Source organism: Trichoderma evansii (genome assembly GCF_050947405.1).
Source record: "Trichoderma evansii strain SZMC 28006 chromosome Unknown GGI43scaffold_10, whole genome shotgun sequence".
In the NCBI taxonomy this organism is placed as follows: Eukaryota; Fungi; Ascomycota; class Sordariomycetes; order Hypocreales; family Hypocreaceae; genus Trichoderma; species Trichoderma evansii.
In genome coordinates this window covers 186,517-208,732 of record NW_028145196.1, presented here as the reverse complement: position 1 = coordinate 208,732, position 22,216 = coordinate 186,517, and the positions used below count along the sequence as shown (strand labels likewise).

At 50.5% G+C, this 22,216-nt stretch overlaps 7 protein-coding genes across 7 annotated transcripts; 2 read left to right on the top strand and 5 right to left on the bottom strand.

Moving 5' to 3' along the window:
- Positions 1 to 1,083: 1,083 nt before the first annotated feature.
- GGI43DRAFT_427425 (uncharacterized protein) lies at positions 1,084 to 3,325 on the bottom strand (the record flags this gene model as incomplete). The annotated part of the gene is made up of 4 exons (XM_083208802.1): positions 1,084 to 1,865; positions 1,927 to 2,453; positions 2,627 to 2,825; positions 2,881 to 3,325. 4 exons carry the CDS (start codon positions 3,323 to 3,325, stop codon positions 1,165 to 1,167), a joined length of 1,872 nt encoding a protein of 623 aa, XP_083060410.1. The 3' UTR covers positions 1,084 to 1,164.
- Positions 3,326 to 5,916: 2,591 nt separating this feature from the next.
- GGI43DRAFT_427424 (permease family-domain-containing protein) lies at positions 5,917 to 8,421 on the top strand (the record flags this gene model as incomplete). The annotated part of the gene is made up of 9 exons (XM_083208801.1): positions 5,917 to 6,117; positions 6,227 to 6,316; positions 6,397 to 6,493; positions 6,554 to 6,650; positions 6,709 to 6,745; positions 6,804 to 7,124; positions 7,181 to 7,290; positions 7,354 to 7,962; positions 8,040 to 8,421. 9 exons carry the CDS (start codon positions 5,917 to 5,919, stop codon positions 8,419 to 8,421), a joined length of 1,944 nt encoding a protein of 647 aa, XP_083060409.1.
- Positions 8,422 to 8,536: 115 nt separating this feature from the next.
- GGI43DRAFT_405060 (ubiquitin carboxyl-terminal hydrolase) lies at positions 8,537 to 10,128 on the bottom strand. The gene is made up of 3 exons (XM_083205987.1): positions 9,908 to 10,128; positions 9,828 to 9,841; positions 8,537 to 9,749 (listed from the first exon to the last, which is right to left on the bottom strand). The coding sequence occupies exons 1-3, from the start codon at positions 9,927 to 9,929 to the stop codon at positions 8,829 to 8,831; spliced, it is 957 nt and encodes a 318-aa protein (XP_083060408.1). The 5' UTR covers positions 9,930 to 10,128; the 3' UTR covers positions 8,537 to 8,828.
- Positions 10,129 to 10,255: 127 nt separating this feature from the next.
- GGI43DRAFT_405059 (uncharacterized protein) lies at positions 10,256 to 13,376 on the bottom strand. The gene is made up of 2 exons (XM_083205986.1): positions 12,604 to 13,376; positions 10,256 to 12,526 (listed from the first exon to the last, which is right to left on the bottom strand). The coding sequence occupies exons 1-2, from the start codon at positions 12,877 to 12,879 to the stop codon at positions 10,556 to 10,558; spliced, it is 2,247 nt and encodes a 748-aa protein (XP_083060407.1). The 5' UTR covers positions 12,880 to 13,376; the 3' UTR covers positions 10,256 to 10,555.
- Positions 13,377 to 14,346: 970 nt separating this feature from the next.
- Positions 14,347 to 16,160, top strand: GGI43DRAFT_383788 (phosphatidylserine decarboxylase 1; the record flags this gene model as incomplete). Its single annotated transcript, XM_083203436.1, has 3 exons — positions 14,347 to 14,762; positions 14,851 to 14,982; positions 15,062 to 16,160. The coding sequence occupies 3 exons, from the start codon at positions 14,347 to 14,349 to the stop codon at positions 16,158 to 16,160; spliced, it is 1,647 nt and encodes a 548-aa protein (XP_083060406.1).
- GGI43DRAFT_43671 (uncharacterized protein) lies at positions 16,129 to 17,551 on the bottom strand. The gene has a single exon (XM_083209834.1). It carries the CDS (start codon positions 17,354 to 17,356, stop codon positions 16,418 to 16,420), a length of 939 nt encoding a protein of 312 aa, XP_083060405.1. The 5' UTR covers positions 17,357 to 17,551; the 3' UTR covers positions 16,129 to 16,417.
- A 447-nt stretch (positions 17,552 to 17,998) lies between these two features.
- Positions 17,999 to 21,726, bottom strand: GGI43DRAFT_405051 (uncharacterized protein). Its single transcript, XM_083205985.1, has 2 exons — positions 20,729 to 21,726; positions 17,999 to 19,957 (listed from the first exon to the last, which is right to left on the bottom strand). The coding sequence occupies exons 1-2, from the start codon at positions 21,213 to 21,215 to the stop codon at positions 18,555 to 18,557; spliced, it is 1,890 nt and encodes a 629-aa protein (XP_083060404.1). The 5' UTR covers positions 21,216 to 21,726; the 3' UTR covers positions 17,999 to 18,554.
- Positions 21,727 to 22,216: the final 490 nt, after the last annotated feature.

Genomic DNA, 22,216 nt, shown 5'->3' with positions numbered 1-22,216 from the left:
GTAGCCGTCGGTCAGCATTCGAAAAAAGCCTAGTTCGCGGGACGACGAAACGATGGCGCTGCTGGATGAACAATTTAGGCACAAATGCATTGTGTAGCGGCTGTTAAATCAGGTCGTTGATAAGACCGTAAAAGAATTCTTCCCTCATCCCTGCTAGGGCAAGAATCTGAGGTAAAGGCCACCGAAAAACGGCCATGGTAAAAATCCAACGGCTAGCGGCTCAAAGACTCTCGGATTTGGTAAAGAGGCGCCCATCACAATGGGGTTTATTCTCCGAGAAAGCAATAGATTCAAACGAAAACACGCACAAGCCACAGCTTAAAGGATGCTCTTTTCTGTACCTGCACTGGCCTGCGGACCATTTTCCTCATTCGAGACTACTGCAGAATCGAAACAACCGCTAGGAGACGGTTCGCAGCTTAAAGGGGATGCATACCTGTAGCATATGGTTGGTGGTATCTGCAAAGACGTTGAGTCGGGGCAGTAGTTGTTGGCCAGCAGGTTGCATTTCTTGGCTGCGTAGCTGCGCAGCGCTGTTTCGTAATAATATACGCAAACATAATCCCCTTCCCTTGTCGACGTAGCATCAGACCTCAGTTCATCGTCCAAACAGCCCCTGTTTACGGACATTGGATGTGCAGGCATCCTCGCTGATCGTCAACAGAAAGGGGCCCCTGCGTCTGTCCCACTCTCCTCATGTAACACTGGATCTATCGAGCAATGCAACCAAACAGGTTGCAATACGGAGTACGGAGTGATATCTGTATATGGTGCTTACGGAGTGTTTTAACCCAAGCTGCTCGCCACAAGCTTTAAACGGCAAAACGGTCTGCTCAGGACATGGCTATTACCGTTTCTCTTGCTATTCTCGATAAGCACCAAATGGCGCAATTCCACGCCGTGTTATCCCAACCGCAGCGACGCCAACTTGAACACGACATGACTCTTCTTGGGAAAACCAACGACTCAGTGCCAGGATCCGTCAGCTGCAAAGAAAGATAAAATAAAGAAAACACCCATCTCGGCCGAGTTAAGGTTCCGGTCAGAAAACGCCATATTCGCCCCAGTTAATTCAGTGTATGCCCAAAAAGGCAAATCTCGTTGCTCTCCAGCACTGACTCGTTAGTATTCGTAGGCAGCTTCTGGTCGAAACCGGCTGTATATCTATGTCGCCTTCAGTTCCTTGACCCCTTTGACGGCATGGTATTCCCATAGTGTACCCAGCTCGAGACACTCGGCAACGCAATCCGGCTCATCCCACCACCATTTGTTACAAGTCACATACGAGCCCCATACCTCTACCCAAAGCATACGCCCAACTAGACTTCTGACCTGGGCCTTGGCCTCATTCTCCATTTGCACTGAGTCTTTAGCTGCATCTTGATCTCTGCTTATTGCGCTGCCCGGCATGGCGTAAAACTTTGTCGTCGTAAGAATGCTTCCATCCCCACGGAGTCGAGCTTGAGCGAGTAGATGCGGAAAGGCCGTGCTGGGGCTCATGCATTTGCCATGCCTTGCTAGGTTTCGAAGTAGATTCTCCTCTATCCATGTTTTCATCTTTGTGCCCAGGGTAGCAGCTCGAGGTAGTGGATCAATAATTATTAATCGAATGAAGCCTTTCTTATTTAAGCATTTGTAGACATTATTGAGTATACCAGGTAGCAGAGGCAAGGGGCACAAAGAAGGCAACGTCAACGAGTGGACCGATTCATAAATCCGGGGTGCTATTGGAAATTCTGTAGGCGAGACTCTGGGAACAGAAACTATCCGAACATTGTTAAACAAATCTTCTTTCGGTGTCGACATGAGCGATATGTGATCGTGCTGCTTCATGGGTTCAAGTGCAGCGAGATAGGCGACAGTAGCTATATCAAACACATATACATTAGCATATCTCTGCTCACCATGAGGCAATATTAACCGTACCTGCTGAATCATAGAGACACACAACCATATGGGCTGCCAGGAGGCACTCCTTACGAGGAAACACTCGGCTTTCTAGGGTTGGAACTTGGTCCATGTGAATCATAGTCGAAAGCATCCATCTGCGCAGATCCTCAGTTATAGAACTGTCTCCCAAAAGGTAGGTAACATCTTTCTTTGCAACGTTCTTCCATAACGTCTCCAGTATAACTAGGATTTCCGCTGCACTCTTCTTTGCCATTCTAACGACTGCTGCGTGCAGTAAACGAAAATCATTGTGTATTCCGCGACTGTGGTCAAAAGAGTCGGTATCAACAAGGAAATCTGAAGAGGTAGGCTCAGGCGATCCTCGCAGTAAAGGGAGCGGCTCCCATTCATCTACCGGCTTCCAAGCCTCGGGACTATTTGGTGCAATACGTCTTTTTGTGCGGCTATTCCCTGAGATGAGCTGGGAGCCCATTTGTGGAATCTGCATGGCTGCTGGACAAAGTTTTGGCTTGACTGTGGGCGGTAAAGATAAAGAGGGAGATCTTTGTGGCATATTAGTTTCAGACAATTGTACCGAGGGGCTTTGTTCATAGAGAAGATACGAAGTCATGAAACAGAATTTGAATGCGGAAGAGGAAAGAAAACAAAGAAGTGAAGAGATTGTGGGAAAGAGGAGGAAGGAAAAGAAAAAATTCAGTGCTGAGTTGCTACTCACTTCTCTCCAGATGTCAAATTGTCAGGAGCAGCCGCATCGCCTGCAGAGAGCAACGGGCAGTTGCCAGCTGGCTCGAGTGTCGACGGACTTCGCCGGAATATCTGCACCAGACTCCTCATCTTCTCAGACTCGGTCAAATCATCGGATGTCGAGCCAGCGATTGAGAAGCGGTTAATTATCGATGGCGAGGAGGGGATATCTATTGAAGAGTCACCAACAGGAAACTTTTATCCAAGCAAGCTGGCCTTTCTCACCGTCGGCTGCAGGGCTACAAAATAGTTTTCTGCCCGCATCACCACTCTCCTCGGAGATCAAGGGACAGGTGTTCAAAGGACTTTCGAAGTTGGCGAATCTCTCTAGGAAAGTGGTGGACATACCGCTGGAGCTTCGACGATTTCCCTCATCAAATGTCTTTGCCATTGGTGAGCGATCAGAAGAGACCATAGCCGGTGACGCAACTCCTGACGAGGCAGATGATGCCATTTCTGCGTTAGAAGAAGACGTGTTTGCTTTCCTTGAGCCTCTGGTACGAAAAATAGCAAATGGAGAGTCGGTTGACCAGCGCGAGCTGCCTGTGGATGCCGAACGGCGTCTCGGCCGACTTTTATCGTCTTTCTTGAACACCTCCTCTTTCTCTTTTCGTGCCTTGTGCTCTCCCACCAACTCTTTATCAGGGTCTGTCCAGAAGACATCCCACATGATGGAGATGGCCCCCTGCAGGCAAAGAGAAGTACCTAATCGGTGTCGTCCAAATAGCAAATGCAGCAGATGCAGATTCCACCACAAACGTACAGGCGAAGCCTCCTGTCTGGCTTTGCTATAATGCAGCGGTAGTAACGTAACCAAGAGAGCCTGGTGTCACAACAGCAATTGATTGATGCAGGAATTGATAGAAGAGGCCTGCTACTGGACTGACCAACTTGTGGCTTGAATGCCACTGAGCATTGGCTAGATTGACGCTCAAAGACAAAGTGGAATCCTGGTCTAAGAATTCTGGCTGTGGTAGGGAACTGTGACAGAAATTGGAGAATGGTTAAGGACTTGCAACGCTTTGGGTTTTGAGTTGCGAAAGATGATGAATAAGAGGACAAAGCCAGCAGATATGGTACGATCGTTATCATCCAAGATCTAACACTACAAAGCTCATGGGTACGGTGCAACAATCAGCGAAGCGAGAGATCACAAGGGCTTCGGCAGGAGGGAAAAATTAATAAAAATAGATGAGAGAATTGATCATCAATCACCAGCCCAATTTTCATAAGAATAAAACCAATACGGGGCTACGAGACGAACATAACCGAAGCTAGAAGGGCTAAATTCAACGTTTGTAGGTGCTTCACCTCCTCGTAACTGCAATTTTGGGTGCCCTTTGAGCGAACAACAGGCCAGCAACAGGGGGTGTGAACACAGCAGATGCAAGATCCCGTGTTGTGGCGATCAGATGGCAAGCGAGGTTTGACAGACCGTTTGCAAATGTTTGCGAGCGTTTGCTGGGGAAAGAGAGCAGTCACGAGGAGGCATCAATAACGATGACTTTCGTATAGAAACAACGATATTTATACCGGCGATTGAATAGAGTGAGCTACTTATATACAAGAAGCGATAGTCAGGCGAGTGGGAGAGAAACTCGACATCTCTCTAGTAGCAACGTTTCTTGCTACTTTGAAGAGTCATGAATCCCTCGCTCCGTGCGACTTACGTTTGATGTCACAAACAATACCAGTGAGCTGAGCAAGCACAAAGTTTTACACAGCTGTATTTTCTATTAATCCTCCTTGGTCGAAATGGTGATGTTGATTCTTTTTAAACAAGATAAACATAGACTTGGAATCGTCCAGCTGTCTTTGTCCAGAGAGTGTATATGGGATAATCCAATTCAGTCAATGCAATGAGATTATCAAGGGCGCCATGCTCATAATTCCCTTCATGGTTATCGATTTATTCAAAGCCTTGAGAATTCATTATCTGCTAAATCCTGTTCCAATTAGTCACTTAGATGCCGAGCGTCCGACATCCGCCAACGCCTCAGATTTGCCACGCCATGTTTATCCAACTGGGGCAATGAGACATGGGTAGCATCTCCCGATCATGCAGGTCTCGCCCCTTTGTAATCTTGTTGAAGAAAGAAATCGATCCAGCTGAAGGGATACTCCCTTTGTCATACATAGAAGCCGGATAGCTGCCTACACTATCAACTCATCTATTGACTGACTCTTAAACAATGACCGCAGGTTTGATCGAACTTTAGATGCTAGAAGATACTTTTTATTCGCTCCAGGTATTTTCATTGCGCGTATCTTCGATACAGCTGCGTTCATATCGTTCTCGGGTCAGCTAACCATATATCTTGTGAGCAATTCAACTAACCCCATCGTTCAGTTTCTCCTCTCACCTCAAATGGCTGTACGAGCACCACCACGCGCTATCACTTCCTGTGCAACGGGCTTTAACGACTCTCCCAGCAGCTTTGACATTGCTCGTACAACATCAGCGCTCTCGGCTACCAGTCATATCAGACATAGATTGGCCAAAACACCAGGAGACGAGCGGGTACACCCTCGCAGTCATTATGCACTCCATAGTCTTCCCTGCACCTCACTGTGACAGGTGAGTGTAGATGTGCGACCATGGTGAAAGTCATCGAAGGCTGCAGCTCGGCAGATACTAAACAGCCAGGTGAAGTTCGTACGACAGATAAAGAGATTGTATACAATATGGACTCCCTTGCCGTCGACTTTAGCTTCCCCTTCATCTCACACAAGCACTGACGGACTCGAAACGCTAATGGGAATCTTCATGGCAACGTGAGATACGTGTGCTCCCTATTGATAATCTAGAGATTGCCTTGTACATCTCTAAAGGCATCTGGTCCAGCTGAAGTGGCCTGTCTATTTCTGACCCAAGCCGTGATAATTTCGGATTCTACAGTCTATATGCTGCCAGCCGGCGGGCCAGCTGCCGCATAATCGGCCAACGCAAGACGGGCCGTACGGGTGTGCTGCCTCATGTATAGAGGTCGGTTGTCCTAGCAAAGGCTCAGAGGGCTGGTAAGCATACTCTTCAAATTTTATGTGTCCTGAGCCTAGAAACCATCCTCTACTTCTATCTGTTCGCTTCTATTCCATCTCCTGCTACAATCCATCCTTTTTGTTTTATTTCCTACATATCTTCGTGCCGCCAATATACCTTTTACTTTCCTTTTGTTGGTTACTGGATATCAAAACAGTGTGTTTGCAGTCTCAAAAATCTGTCGCCCCCAAGATCAGTGAATATCATCTCCTTTACCTGTCATGGAATCTCCGACCATACACCCTAAAAATAGCCAAGAACCCGGCACGCCTGATCCAAGGCTACCTTCTCCAAGGCTACCTTCAGTTCCTGTAGTTGGTCGATCCAAGTTTTGCGGATTTCGAGACTTTGCCGATCTTGTTGATAAATGGCTGAGCGGTTCCTACTTGGGGCGACTGTTTCGTCTGGCCGACTCAGGACATGTAAGTATCATAATATTTCTCTTTTGCTATAGAACCGACGAGAAAGAAAGAGGATCAGAGAGAGATCAGAGTCGCTGTTATTGGTGTAGTAGGCTAACTATATGATTAGGCAAAAGCACTTGAAGGCACAAGCTTCTTCAGAGAGATTCGCGCTGGGTTGACGACTTTTGCGACCATGGCATACATCATCGCCGTGAATGTATGTGGTCTTTGGCAATTCCTCAGTGGCGAACTATCCTTCTTGTTAGAGACTTGGCTGACTGTTACAAAAACCCACAGGCTTCTATCCTCTCTCAGACTGGCGGAACTTGTGACTGTAACCTGGAGAATAAATTCCAATGCGATACTATCCCTGATTATGCAGACTGCAAAGAAGGTTTTTTTTTTTACCCTGTGCCTGCTCCGGTCTTTAATACGATCATTTTCTAAACTACAGTAGAAGTACGAAGAGATTTGATCACAGCTACGGCGGCCATAGCCGGCATCGCCTCTCTGTTCTTTGGGCTGTTGACCAATCTTCCTGTCGCCCTTGCGTAAGTCATAGAGCAATCTTTGCTGCGTATATGTACTGATGCTAGTATGAATGTTTAGTCCCGGAATGGGTCTCAACGCCTATTTTGCCTACCAAGTACGTCACATTGATACTCATATATATTTCTCTACTGATACCAAATTCAACTTTCAAGGTCGTTGGCAGCAACGGTTCTGGGTCCATCTCCTATCGAACCGCCCTCACTGCCGTATTCTTCGAAGGAATCATATTCATGTTCCTAGCTTTGACAGGGATGCGTCAATGGCTTGTCAGACTCATCCCGGCTACCCTCAAAACCGCTACGGGAGTTGGAATTGGTTTCCTCTTGACAGAGATTGGGCTCTCCTACTCGTCTGGTATTGGTGCCATCACAGGCGGCGGCACATCGACTCCACTGGCTTTAGGTGGCTGCCCTCCTGATATGATCAATGTAGAGACGGGAGCATGTAATGCTGGTCAGATGTCGAGCCCAACGGTACGTCCAAGATCAAATTAGAAGCAAGAAAGATACTGAAATACTGTATGTAACAGATGTGGCTGGCCGTCTTTTGCGGTGGTGTCGTGACAGCCTTTCTTATGGCGTTCAGAGTCAAGTACGCTCTCGTCATCGGAATTGCACTTGTCTCCATCATCTCGTGGCCGTGAGTTCTGCCATTAAATCTTATCGAAATACAGATGTTCACTGACAATTCATATCGATGCAGCCGCAACACTCCAGTCACTTATTTTCCCAATACTCCCGAAGGCGACTTTCGTTTTTCCTTTTTCAAACAAATCGTTGCATGGCACCCTCTATCTAAGACTATAAACCAGCTTGACTGGGGCCTTGAAGCTACAAGTACCTCTCACTTTATTCTTGCTCTCTTTACTTTCCTCTATGTCGATATAATCGACGCTACTGCTACTCTATACTCGATGGTCCGCTTCTGTGGAGTTGGCAATCCCAAAGACGGCGATTTTCCTCGCTCAACTATTGCGTATTGCACTGATGCAGCATTCATCTCGATCGGAGCTCTGTTCGGATGCTCCCCTGTCACTGCCTTCATCGAGAGTGGCGCAGGTATCGCAGAAGGAGGGCGCACCGGCCTCACTGCTGTGGTTGCAGGGCTTTGCTTTATCACCTCCATATTCTTTGCTCCTATATTTGCTTCTATCCCACCTTGGGCTACGGGATGTACTCTTATCCTGGTTGGATGTATGATGATTCGCCAAGTCACGCAGGTTAATTGGCGCTACATCGGTGACGCCCTTCCTTCTTTTATTGTCATGACGTTTATACCGTTTAGCTACAGCGTCGCATATGGCCTCATTGCGTGAGTTTCCCGCTTTTCAGCAACCGCTGCCACTTCTTCTTCGTCTAAAGCTAATCCATCTGTGTGCACACAATTAGTGGACTGTTTATCTATACTATCCTCAACGCTCTCATTGGTCTCGTCGTTTTCCTCTCGAATAATCGTATCGAACCCCGGGAATATGACCTCAAAGAATACTGGACTTGGAAGGGTTCTGGTCGCCCACCCTGGTTTGTCCGGGCTATGAAGAAAGACAGAAGTCGCGTTTCGCCTTCTTCAGAGGATAATCCCAATACCGTTCCCCCTATCGCTGAGGACAACGAAAGTCAACGGGGTTTAAACCTCCAGCGAAGCCGTGACAATCCTCCCAGCAAGGATGGTTCTGCGGCCATGGTAGAGCAATCTGTGTTGCAGATTGATCATGACGAAGGGTATGATTATCACCATCATTCCTCTCCGATGAGGGGCATTGCTCGTTGATCATATCAGTTGATATTTCTACAATGAGAGAGAGAGAGGGACATGAGTGATTCGACTATTCTTGATGCTTCATGGAATACGCACTAACGTGGATACGGTTGGCTGAAAAGGCTCGTTAGAGTATGAGTATGACATTGCTTATCTAGAATTTGCTTAGCTAGGTCTTGATAGTTTCTAAGGTTACATTCATTCATCAAGGTGTTCTCTATTACTCAAAAGGATAGTTTCGACATGCAAATGCATGGATATTGAGTATCTGAGTATCCTCCTGTCTCTTTCGTTTGGTCTTCCCACATCGAGTAGCCTTGGGTGAACATAGCGTATGCTTAAAAAATGCCAGGGTATATATTCTCTATCTTCTCTCTTCGTCTCAAAGTCATCACGTCACATCCTCGCTCTTGGGCCTTTCACCCACTCATATCTACATCACCACCACCTCTCCCACCCATGGCCCTCTCCGCCGCTCTTCTCCTCTCCAGACTGTCGTCTACCCACTTCTTAACTGCATCATCGCCTCCCGCATCAAGCTTATTCTCCACCACCTTCTTCACCACCTCCCCAGCAAAACCCACAAAGTTGTGCCTCCTCAGCGCATTCTCAAACAGCCAATCCTTTCTCTTACGCTCCTCCCGCTCCAGCAGCTCCGGGTCGCCAAACTCCCGCGCGCGGATCCGCAAGTCGCGGCACATAGCCAGCAGGTTGAAGCGAATCTCTGTAGCGTCGTAACGGGCGATGCGGCGCTGCAGCACGTCAACCACCTTGAGGGGGAAGTCCTCGGTGGCGCAAGGGCCGTGAGAGATGGGCGCGGGCTGCAGGCCGTCCAGCTCGTACAGCACGCCGTCGACAGGTGTATAGGCGATGAAGTGGAAGACATCCTCGGAAGGCTCGCCTGTTCTCTGCGTCTCGTCGGCGAAGGGGCTGCTGCGCGCGAAGCTGTTGTGCACCTCGCGGATGAGGTCCGAGTTGCTGAGGGCCTCGCCGCGGAACTCGGGCGGCAGGACCATTGTGAATTCGCGAAAGTCCTTCATCTGCTCGCCAATATCGACGTCCCCAGTCTTGTTCATGAGCACACTCAGCAGGGCCTGCGTAGCGCAGGCGTTCTGGATGGTCTGCGCGGCAAAGAAGATGCGCTCCGAGGCATCGTGGTCAAAAGTACCGTCTAGCGGGCCATCGGCCGTAGCATAGGGTCGGTCAGTTGGGAATTTGAAGAGGAAGATGACGCCGTAGAGGGGCTGGAGGGTCAGCAGCTCGGAAGGGTCGAGGGTGAGGAGCTCTTCGAACTGGACATTTTTGACGCCGAGGTTTTCGATGAGGGATGTAAAGACGCCCTGTGTTGTAAGGTTAGTTGGTGTTTTCTTTCTTCATTTTCTCTTTTTTTATTCGATTAAGGTAACTTTGTAACGTACTGCATCAGACTCAACTAAAGGAAAAAGAAGACATTGCATTAGTAAAAGAGAGAAGCCTCGGAGCTACGAGAGAAGCTTACTTGTATTCCAACCTCCGCTCATTGTGTCACTCGATGTGCCGTCTAGGCGACAGCCCCCGATTGGAGAAAAGAGATAAGGTAGAGAGAGGCACAAAGATTGGCGTGGTTATATACAAAATTTCCGCGCAGGAGTTCCAAGTGGTAGCGGTAGAGGCGTTTGACGTAGACTGGGATAGCTATACGTTGACAATGGGCTTTGGTGGGATGCTCCCGGAGCTTTACGTAGATGGCAAATGGCTGATAAGATAAGAACGTTGTGCAGGCACACCACGCGAGTACGTACTTTGTAGTGGCGTCATTAATAAGGAACGTCAACCTCAATACAAACAAGTCACTGAAAATATCATATTGAAACAAATAGCCTAAGTTTTATTCGTAGAATGCCTCGCCCAGCCCTATTTACAGGCCCTCTCATCTTCTAATTCTTTAGCTAGTAAATACATGAAAATAGATTAGAGAAAAAAAAAGACTCGAGCCTGCATGTCTTCTTTAATCTCTGCCAGTGAGAGGGCTTTATAAGAAACATTGGTTTCAACGCCCCTGCTCCTAATAGAATTCTTCAGTCGCTAAACCCCACATTATGATAATCACTTTTCGTGTCTTTTCCTTTTGATGCATTTTCCTAAGCTCATATCGCTCATACCCTCTCTACGCGGTAGAGATTTCTTCACGGATGGCTCTGTCTCGTTCTGCATCCTCGTAATCGTGCTGCGCATCTTGCTCTCCAGATTGATGTTGGTTGTCACTTGTCTCGGGCACGTTTTCGTCGTCGTGATACTCAGCAGCTACAGCCGCTCTAGCGTTGGCCATGGCGTCGGCCATTGCTGCCTCTGCCGCTCTCGCTGCAACTTCGGCTTCTCTGAGCCGTGCTTCCTGGGCCCTTGCCTCTCTTTCTTGATTAGCAATATGGCGTTCCGCAACTCCAGGCGCGATACTGGCAAGGAAGAGGAGGCCCGCTCGCTCCAGTCGCCTCAACTGCGCTGTGAGCCACGATTCTTGACCGCGACGCTCGGCAAGTAATCGAGCAGCCGTCTCAGCAGGGTCAGGCATTCTGTTTCGCTCTGCTCTGGGGGCGCCATCGCGGTCTGTATCCCCCCTTTGTCCAGGATTCCCATGATCCATAGCAGGCAGCACATTTTCGAGGTATCGCTGTATTGGTCGCCAAACCTGCTCAGCATAGCCAGTCAAAAGCCCGGTGGTGAGGGCAAACATGAACAATGCTAGAGCAATAACAGCGAACCATCTTGACCAGCTGGAGTTGACGGGAGTAAAGAACCACACAAACAAGGCTAGGCGTACTATGAGCCAGATGTGAGGAGCCAATTGCACGATCAGAGCAGCCAGGCCGGCTGCAGGAGGGTTACCAGCATGTAAGGGCGCAATTCTCGGTTGCTGATCCTGTTGCTGCTGCGGAGGCTGCGGCCGTTGAACTTGTTGTTGTTGCTGTTGTGGAGGCTGTGGCGCAAAGCCCTGATGGATTTGAGCAGTCTGTCTTGGGTCAACCCGCTGTGTTTGATGATGATCATCTCTGGTTTGTGCCTGCATCGTATGAATCAAGCTTGGAAAGCTGGTCGCATTTCGGAGAGGATGATAGCTGGGCGGCTGCATAGCCAGCCTAGGCGTGTAATAAGCCTCTGCCACATTGCCGTTGAAGACGAGGGCGCGGGGCCCTTCAGGAGATGACAGAATATACACATCAACGCCTTGTCGTGGCTGAGGTGGAACAAGAGAAGGTGCAGATGTAGGAGCAGATGTCGGAGCGGGAATGAATGAGCCAGAAACCGACCTTAGCCCCAGGTCTGGAGTAGCTCGACCGCTGCTAGCTCGTGAGCCACCATTGGCGAAGACGGAGGTAGTGATGGAAGGTTGATTCAGCGCCCGATTGTGAAGCGAAGCACTAGAGGCACTTCGGCGCAAGCCGCTTTGATGCAGTGCATTTGCCAAGGGCGCGGGGATCTGGTTGGAATCTGCTCCTCGCAGAATATTGTGAACATCATTAGGGGTCAGTACGCCAGGAATTGATGGCGCAGATGCAGATGCCCCTGGAAGCCCACCAGCTGCATTCCGGGCCATTGTCTCTACGTGATAGCTGTGGCCGTTGGGTCCAATGACTTCTCGATAAATTGTGTGCGACGGGGCCGGACTTCCTCTCCCACTATTAGACTCTGGAGTATAGCCCCCGTAGTTCACAGGCGCGGTGTCACCAACACCGCGCATGCCAAATTGAGCTCTCCCGCGCTGATTCTGGTGAACCATCCTGGCCATGGCTTCTCTCTGGATCTGTGTCAACCATTGCGTCATGCTTTGGTGTTGCTGCTGGAAAGCTGCCGCCTGCTCAGGAGTATGGGCTGGGGAATGCGGGCGAGCCGGTGACGGCGCCTGGGGCTGAGATAGCGTAGCATTCTGATGAGCTGGCTGCATCACTGGTCTTCTTGCCATGCCAGGCGGAGGGGGAGGTCCCATAAATGCGGGATGTGGAGGTGTCTGGCGCTGGATGTTTGGTGGCTGGTTTCCCAAGGCTGGACTCTGAGTACCAGATAAGAAAGATGGTGTTGGAGAGACGCCATCAGAGACGTCTCTTAGAACAAGATGTATCGTATGTAGGTCGGGTTGGCGAAACTGTAATAAACATGATTCAGTCAGTGTTTTCTTTCTTCCTTAGACAGTGAGCCTATCAAGAGGGAAAGTAGACTCACCACATCACCTCCGATTACATCTAGCAGAGTATCGGTCTCATGTAGAAGCGCTCGGCCGCGATAGATGAGACGCTGATTTTCGTCAGACGGTCGCAAAGGGAGGCTTAGTCGGATCTTCTCTTTAAGTTGTTTGATAGTTGTGGTAGCCGAGAGTCCAGGGAACATCAGAGGTCGGTTCACGCCGACTGATGGTGACAGCACCTGGAGGTTCACTGGAGGCGGGTCGGGCAATGCAAGAGAACCCGGGCCCTGGGCCATTTGGTGCTCTGAAGCCATGATTGGGAGATAGCTTGCATGCTACCAGGCTTCAGATGGCGGGTTTTCGAAGAGAAATAACGGCAAGTCGTCGTGTTGTAAGGGCGACGAAGAAGAGGAGATGAAAGCGCCAGCTATGGGAAACGTGCGCTTCTGGTTGTGTTTGTCAGACAAGCTGAAGGCAGGGATGGCGGCCTTTGGTTTTGGAACCGAGCCAAGCGCACAGCGGCGCTGTCACTCTGGTGGAGAAGGACGCGGCAAAGATGCAGAAAGGCCAAACAGCAGAGGAGCGGCGAAAAGGAGTGGAAGCTCGCGAGCTTCAGTTCAGTTGTAGGGAGGCGATGCAAGAAAGGCAAACCAGACGCCTTCTAGAAGTCGGACAGATTGCAGTCGGTCGGCCAGGTACTTCGGAGGTACGTACCGCAGGCCAAGTTGCGCAACAGCTGCAAATAGGCCCCATGAGGCTTAGCGCTATGCGTGCTGAGAGGTGTCGCGTTTATAAGCGAATAGCGCTGGGCTGACGGTTTTCATGGCTGCAAAGTATAGAGTACTTAGCGCGTGAGCATGTTTATATAATATTATTACTTTATTATCAGAGATTACAAGGGTACTAGGTACAAAGCAGCCAGGTACAGCCATAACAAATCGATATCGTCCAGAGCTCGCAGCTTGGCCTAGAAGGGCGAAGCTTCCCCTGCAGGAAAGAGAAAAAGAAGAAAAACGCCAGAGGAAAAAAAGCATGATTATGCAGGGGGTTTAATTGACAGCTCTCTAGATGCAGGTGGAGACCAGCGAAGGAAATCGTCTGTTGGAAGTTGGTGAGCAAAGGGATTGGATGAAGCTTGGACCGAGCTTGACGCTGTGCATAAGCCAGCTCGTACCTGCTTGGCTGCTACGCTACGACTTGGCGGTATCTGTAGGTGATGGAAACAGTGAGGGTATAACTGATATCGATGAAAACCAGGTAATAGATAGTACTCGCATGCAGCTGCTGGTATCTGATTTGTACCTCACGATGCAACCTCTCGGTGGCTACAACGCAAAGGACATCTGGCTTCTTTACCCATGCTGCCGACCATCGGAACTGCGCAGCACATCATTCAGCAAACAACCTACATTCCCATCTAGGCAGGTTTAGACAGTCTTTCAGGTGATCGTAATACTCCGCAAGGACGACTAGGTAAGTAGGTAGTGGGCAAATCACTACCTACCCAGTAGTAGTACTGTATGTAGGCGCTGCGTAGCGATTTCAGCGGCATCAAAATGGCTTCGATAGCTCTTGGAACCAAGCTCCAGCTCGGCCTCGGCAGATGTTTGCGCCGCCCGCACCAACCATCAGATGGCCTGCTTCCCCGTACGTCATCTCGAAACCACCAAAATCTCAACCTCAAGCGCATTTGCATCGTCTGCGCTCAATCAATGCCTGTCAAATTGCCTAATTGAGCTCCCTTGCCAAGTGCAAAGCTCTGTTCAGAGGCACATGCCAATATGGCGACGCTGGGATTCGGTTCCGGCCGCTTAGTGCACGGTGGAGGTAGTGGGGGAGCAAGTTTCTACCATCCCTTCTCATCATCCTTGCGCGCACGATGTTCCATACGAGCTGCTGCTGGACGTCGAACGGGCCCAATGGCCACCAATTCAGGGCCTATTCGGCGCATTCCATCCTCCCAACGCAGCTTCTCTTCTCAGGACTCTGGCAAGCGACCCAAGTTCTCTCAGAGGCTTGGTGAGGCACTGCGCAACAGCAAAATCACATGGTATCAGATTCCCGTGGGTCTGGGCATAGGTTTCTTGGGATTGGTTCAATTCTACAAAGTTTCATCGAGGGAAAGGGAAAAGCAGCAAGAACAAGATGGAGTCAGCACACCGAAGCGACGGCCAAGAGTGCGCCCCGACGGACCATGGTAAATAATCCTTTCATCGAGCTGTTCCTCACTCTTCCTAAGAGTGTCGGATCAATATGCGCGCAGAATACCTCTAATTTCCTCACAGGCAGGTCCAAATCATGTCCACTCTCCCGCTCAAGGCCATCTCTCGATTATGGGGAAAATTTAATGAGTTAACAATTCCGTACTATCTGCGTATCCCTGGATTTAAGCTATATTCGTTCATCTTTGGAGTCAAGTGAGTGGCCTTCCGCTGAGATCAAAGCGGGGGAAAGAGACAATGCAAAACTTTTTACTTTTACTGACTCTTTTTGTAGCCTTGACGAGGTAGCTGAACCCGATCTTCATGTGTATCCCAATCTCGCGGCTTTCTTCTATCGTACTCTCAAACCTGGTGCTCGTCCACTGGATCCAGACCCTCATGCTCTTCTCTCTCCATCCGACGGCAAGGTTCTCCAGTTTGGCCAAATTGAAAGCGGCGACATCGAACAGGTAAAAGGTATGACTTACAGCATTGATGCATTGCTCGGAAAACACAGCCCGACATCCAGCATCTACAGTGGACTTTCCAACCAGGCACGCGAGCATCCCCGTCGAAGCCACAGCGCACCTGTTGGCGACGAAGAGATTGTCAAGCAGGAAGAGGAATTCGCCAAGGTCAACGGCATATCGTACACACTACCTGACCTCATGACTGGATCTAAAGATGCTAAGCCTCCACACCCCGTAACCGACGAATCGACGGCAGCCTCATCTCCCCGTGCCGTCTCAGAGGTCCGCGCCGAGCTTGCTTTGGGCGAGAAGCCCTGGTATGATCTCCTCTCGCCCGATAAGACCACATCCCTGTACTACGCTGTCATCTACCTTGCTCCCGGAGACTATCACCGCTTCCACTCGCCCACCAACTGGGTTGTTGAGAGCAGACGCCACTTTGCGGGCGAGCTCTATAGCGTCTCACCCTACCTGCAACGTACTCTACCTGGTCTCTTCACTCTTAACGAACGTGTTGTCCTTCTCGGTCGCTGGCGCTGGGGTTTCTTCAGCTACGTCCCCGTCGGCGCCACAAACGTCGGCTCCATCAAAATCAACTTTGATCGCGAACTCCGCACCAACAGCCTTACCACGGATACCGCTGCCGACCTTGCAGCCGAGGAAGCTGCCAAGCGTGGCGAGCCATACCTCGGTTTCGCAGAGGCTACGTATGAAAGCGCAAGCCCAGTGCTGCACGGACATGCGTTGAGGCGCGGTGATGAGATGGGTGGATTCCAGCTCGGCAGCACAATTGTACTGGTGTTTGAAGCGCCAGCTACGTTGAAGACGGAAGATGGAAAGGAGAAGAAGGGATGGGCGTGGGCGGTAGAGAAGGGGCAGAAGCTGAAGATGGGACAGGTGCTAGGACGTGTTCTCGAGGATTAAGGGGAAAGGTTAATTGAGAAATCATTAAAAAAAAAAAGCGACATACCCACTCAACGATAGGGAAAGAGGAGGAGATGGTGCAAAGAGGTGTAGCATGAAATGTCATTCGTCACATAAGAGTAGGATAGCTCAACGCTGCTCATCAAGAATTTTTAGCTTACAAATATAATCAAAACAAAAAAGAAACCCTTCTATTGCCAAACCCAAAAAAGAGTCAAGGGGAAGGAAGAAGATATCACATTCGCTTTGCTGCCCCTTTAACCCTCAATCATCCCCTCGCACCTCTTCAGCACCGCAACAACAAGCCACCTCTTCCTCACCGTAATGTCATCCTCCCTCTCCACATCCCACTCCCTCTCAACACCATCGCAATCCCTCTCCCAAATACGCTCAATCTCAACACCAGCCTCCTCGCGCAGCGCCTCGACATCGTAAAACCCAGCCATCTTGGCCCGTCCCGTATGGAAACCCGCAACCACCCAAGCGCGCGCCGAGGCCGTCTTCTTGAGGAAATGGTTGATTGAGCGGCGCAGGTTGGCGTGCTGCCAGGGCATCCAGAGACAGTCTGCTACGAAGAGGCGGTCGGCAGTGTGGGCGTGGGAGGCGGGGAATGAAGAAGAGGAGCTGTCGAAGACGCCCCATTCGTGGCCTTCGACGGTGATTGCGGTTGTTACGGGGAGGCTGGAGTCGCCGAGGGGGGCGAGGTCGGGCTTGATGTTGCGGGAGACGTTGTCGCGGAGTGTCTTCATGACAGCCGGGGCGGGATAGTCCGTCACGGTGACGCTCTTTGCGCCAAGCAGACCGGCCATGATACTCGGCAGGGCAGTTCCCGCGCCCAGCTCCACGGTTTCCAGACCCCTCGTATCGAAACTCAATCCCTCTCCCAGTCCAATCTCCGTCGTCTCAGCATCTGTCGTCTCCAGGGAATCCCGCTCGATAAACTCGGCCAGCAGCAGCGAAGCGTTCCACAAGTAGTGGCTGAACAGGCGGCGGTCCGTCTCGCCCTCTGGCTCGGCGAGCTCAATCATCAGGGGCTTGGGCAGCTTCGGGGAGGCGTAGATGAGGGAGTGCTCTGCGTCGCCGTGCTGGTTGGTGACGTCGTCGGGGAAGATGACGCCGAGGGAGGTGGAGAGGTAGTCTTCCGGGCCTGCGGGTTCGTCACCCTTGAGGGTGATGCGGGATGTGAGGGTTTCCATTTTGTTTGTATGCGCGTGTGTATGGTGTATATATCTTCTTCCTGTCTTCCTGTTGAATGGAGTTGTTCGTTTTGATATTGGTGGATTAGATGAAACAACTGATGAAGGGTTTTCAGATGAGACCTTATGAACCTTTATCGTCGTGAGATCCCTCAATATCCCCTCTTCTTCCAGATGAAAGAAATAAAAATCTCTGGCTAGAGTTTTATTCTTCTTGTATGTTCAACTCAAAGGCTTAAAGTGACCCAAATGTAGAAATTCGTCCTTGTCAAAGTTAGTCTCCCAACAAATCCTCACGCACAGCGGCACTCCAGCTCTTTGGAAGTTAAAATTTCCACTTGGGAAAAGAGAAAATTAAAATACCTCTTTATTTCTCTTTTTATTTCCCCTTCAAAGTCTCAAGAACCAGGTTCTGCAGCCTTCGCAATATGAGATGCTCTCTATCGTGCTGGCCAAGAAAAAAGACCAAGGTGGGGGGTAGTACCAGAGAAATTTGCCAGGTGCCTCCACCCACACAATCTCACACCTTTGTTTACGACCACTTCATTCACTACTGTTGAAATCTCAGTGCAGCTGGAGACTTTTAAAAAGAAGAAACATCTCAAAACAATCACAATGAGAAACGATTTTGGTAACAAAGTATTCCATAAATTCTTTGATATTCATATTTTTTTTGGCAGATTTGATCATTAATAATATTAAACAATGAAGCCATAATCCTCATGAGATGCTAGTACCTCATACAATTCCTTGCTCCCATAACCAGGACAAAAGAAAGAATCCCGTTCATCCTCCAAGATCGTGCCGAAAACAAATGAAAATATTAATATACATATGAAACCACTTCCAGAGGCGGTAAAAGATGATTGGTAAAAAACAGCAAATTTCATGCTTTAGTGTCCCAGAGGGGTAGGGTTGTACCTAATCCCCATAACATAGTCCTCCTTATAATGCCCATTCAATTCCATCTGCGCCTTCATTGTCCAACATTTATAGTGGTAATAGTATATCAAAACAGGGTATCAAATCCAGATTATCCGCTTCTTCCCAGCGTTATAAAAAATTCCCATTCAAGAATAGCGCCCTGGTCCAGAACGCCGTCTGCCATGCTTTGATCAAAAGTCAGGTTGTTGTTTTGTGAAGAGTGTGTATCCCAATATCGGAAGATATAAGTGTAGAGACTGTTTATTTTCCGACCTTACATGTCAGAAGCACCGGTGTCCAGCATCCGCTGCGTCTCCTGCATCTGCTTCAACTGCTCCTCGGTGGGGTCATCAGAGATCCAAGGGCCCTTCTCCTCGTCAGAGGCATTGTGGAAGCCCTCAGCGCGCTTCAAGGTCTGGACGTCAAGGTCTGTCACATAAGACTTGCCATCCGAGAGCTTGATGCGGACCTCGTGATCGGTAGAGAGCATCATATCATCCTTGGCAAGGCGTCGAGGGCCGTCAAAGACAGCCATGACGCGCTTCTTCATTGTCATCTGGCCTTTGTTGAATCCCCAAGAGGAAGGGTAATCGCGGCGCTTGTTGCGGCCACGCTTGGCAGAAAGAGGAACACCGCCTCGGGAGTGAGTAATACCGCGAGACTTGGAGATGCGGTTGAGAGAAGCATTCTTCTTTGAGGGAGAGTAAGTAGCCAGGTTGGCCATGTCATCCTCGTCATCATCCATCATATCATCCTCATCCTCATCCTCTTCGGTCAGAGAAGTCTGAGTGGTAATGGGCAGCTTGTTCTTCTCCAGAGTCTGGTGGACGTTCTTGTCGTCAGCAACCTCAGCCAGACGCTTAGCGTTAATGGCCTCAGCGGGGTCTTCCTGCTGAACCATGCGCAGCACACAGTCGTCCAAGTGCTCATAAAAGTCCTGAGCGTTGTTAAAGGTCTGCGAGCAAGTGCTGCACTTGCCAGTAGCATCGGCAGCATAGCCGGCAAGGGTCATTGGCGCACCGCCAGTCCTCTTGCGGCTGTTGGGAGGAGTCTGCTCGACATTGTGAACAGAAGTCAAGTGTCGCTTGAAGACGTCGGCGCGGTTAAACGACTTCTCGGACGCAGAGCCAGATCCGGGACAAAATCCACAGACCATGTTGCCCTTGTAGTGCGTCAGGGTGTGACGGTTCTTGTCATACTTGCGAGCAAACCCCTTAATGTGGTACTCGCATGTCGTGATGGGGCACTTCTCAGGGCGCTCAGTCTGATGGGTGAGCATGTGGGCCTTGAGATCCTTGAAGGTCTTGCCGCACTCGGGATAGGTGCATCGCTGCTTCTCCTTGACCTCATCACCGCTGTGGTAGTCGGCGGAGACGGGAGAAATGAAGTTGTTGCTGTTAGTCTTGCTCATGCTCAGGCGGCGAGCACCAACACCAGCGCCGTTAGTCATGGAGTTTGCGGTGGATGCCGCATAAGGGCTAGCAGCGAATCCGGGCTGGAAAGAACCGCTCTGCAGATATGGCGATGAGCTGCTGGTGCGGATCATATGTGGCTGGGGAGAAGGAGCAGAGATGGCAGAGGGTGAAGAGGGATAATGAACTGCGGGCTGGTAGTGTGTCTCAAACGGAGAAATCGCCATTGGCGGTCTGGAGATCTCCGGGTGAATCAGAGAGGGATCTGTAAGCGCAAACCAATGGTCAGTAAGCATCATGATAAGCGGCGAAAAAAAAAATGAGATGCATGCAGAAAAAGGGATCCAATGGCGGCAACGAACGGGGGAACTGGGGGTTGATGAACCCATTGGCAAGTCAAGGGAGGGCCCGAGCGACACCGAGCAATGAGGCTTTCTGGCGATGGCGGCGCGGACAAGAGCTGAGCTTGTGCTCGCAGTGCTCTTAGCGGGCCAAGTCAGCCCAGTAGGGGAGCCAACCAGGAGTCGCAGAGGCAACACAGCCAACCAAAAAGAGGTCGCAATGACGAATGTGCAGCAGTGCGCGATGGGATAGGAATGGTCTGGCAGGCTCGGTGGGGACGCAGAGGACGCAAGACATAAGCAGAGACAGAAATGAGTGTTGAAAATAGCAGCAGCGGTGATGCCGAAGCATGTGGTGGTTACGCTCTTCACTGAGCAGAGGCCGCCGGCAGTGGTGCGCCAGTCTGCAGCTGCATAGTGGGCTTCGGGCACCGCCTGGCTGGCTATGCAGTGCTTGTGCAGTGCTGAGGCAGGGATGCGGCACCACCGGGTCCGGGGCTCTTCAGCAGCAGCCACAGAGGGCTGGAGGGGCAATCCAGCGGGGAGGGGGACAGAAAAAACCATTGGTCGCCTAAACAGGAAATCTTCCCGCGACAGGCTGCCACCTTGTGGTTTTTTGGTGGTTTGGAGGGGGAAAATCAATCAAGGGAGAGTGAATGAATGACAAAGAAAGAATGTGAATGAAAGAGACTTACCAACATAGGACTTGGCGGTTGCCATGCCGAAATCATAGGGCGTCACATCCTCCAATCCATGTGCAAAGAAGTCGACGTTGTAATCGCCGGCAATGGTAGGCTGGATATTGAGACCACCTTGGACGGCCCAGTCCATGCCGGTCTGGCCGTGGTTTGATAGAGGAGATCCAACTGCAGATGAAGATGCAGAGCCAGTGGAGAGGCTGGAGAGGTAGTCGTTGTCATACATGCCCGGTGAGGTAGGGGCGTTGCTCATCATGTAGGCTGGATCGGTGGTGTATTCGAAGCTGATGGTGCTGGGGCTGGTGCTGTATTGCTCCTGGCTGGGCGCGCGCTGCACATACGAGACAAAGGCATCGGCGGGGATGCCCATATCCATGGGCGCAGAGGTGAAGACGGGGCCGTGGGTGGCTTCGGTGAAGTGGGAGTATTCCTCCTGCTGCTGCTGGGGGAACAGGCTGAAGTTTTGCTCTGCTAGAGAGGCCATTGCGTGAGGCTGTGATGAGATTTCGTGGCGAACGCCTGCGCTTGGAGGGAAGATATTCCCAGTCGAATTGCTTTCGCGCGCAAGGCCGTGTTCACCTAATCAAGCGCGGCGCAAGATGTTAGATCTTTTTGCTCTTCTGGCTTCTCGGGCGAGAGATCTGTGCTTGCGCGATCTCTTACCTGGAAACCTCGGCCGTGAGTGGAAGCGCAAAAAGTGCGGTGGTGCTGTTCGATGGGCCAAAGCAGAAAAGAAGTGCGATTATAGCCTTTTCAACGTTTGGCGCAAACCAACGGAGTAGCTTTGAGCGCAAGTGAAGATGCGATGCAATGGCAGATGGCGGCGGAAGCGGTGGTGGTAAACGAGGATCCGTTGTGGGTTGATTGCTGTAGATGCAGATAGATGTAGATGGGGTTCGTGGTAGGCAGACAATTGGGTCTTGCGAGGGCAGAGAGGGGATATATAATGATGGAGATCAAGCTCTAATTGAATGCTTGCTTGGGATAGTCTGGCACCAGAAGCTCGGATGGAGATGTTGGGGGCTACCGACAAAGATATAGCTGTGGCTATATCGTGGGTTACTGGGGTCCAGTTCGGATCGTCCATCAAACCAAGATGCAATCCGCGGGACCACCAGGTACGCAGAGGTTCATACTAGCGCTCGTACATCTCAAGGTACCACACTGCGAGTAAATGGCATGGTAGGGCAGAGGCGCAGGGTGTGTGGGCGTCTGGCACCACCATCAGGTTCGATTAACGCAATAGCAAAGCCCCTTCAAGAGATCCTGGTCAAGCCAACAGCCGCCTGTCGGGACGGTATTAGTCTTGGTCTTTCATCGAGCGAGGCGGAGGGGTGTGCGTGTGGGAAAAGGCAAGACAGAGTTCTCTACCAGTGGAAGCAGAGTGGGGTGAATAGAACGAGGAGCGAAGAAGAGCACGAAAAGGAGCATGGATCAGACATTTCAAAGGGGGGTGGTGATGCTTCCATGCCGGCCCTGGTGGGA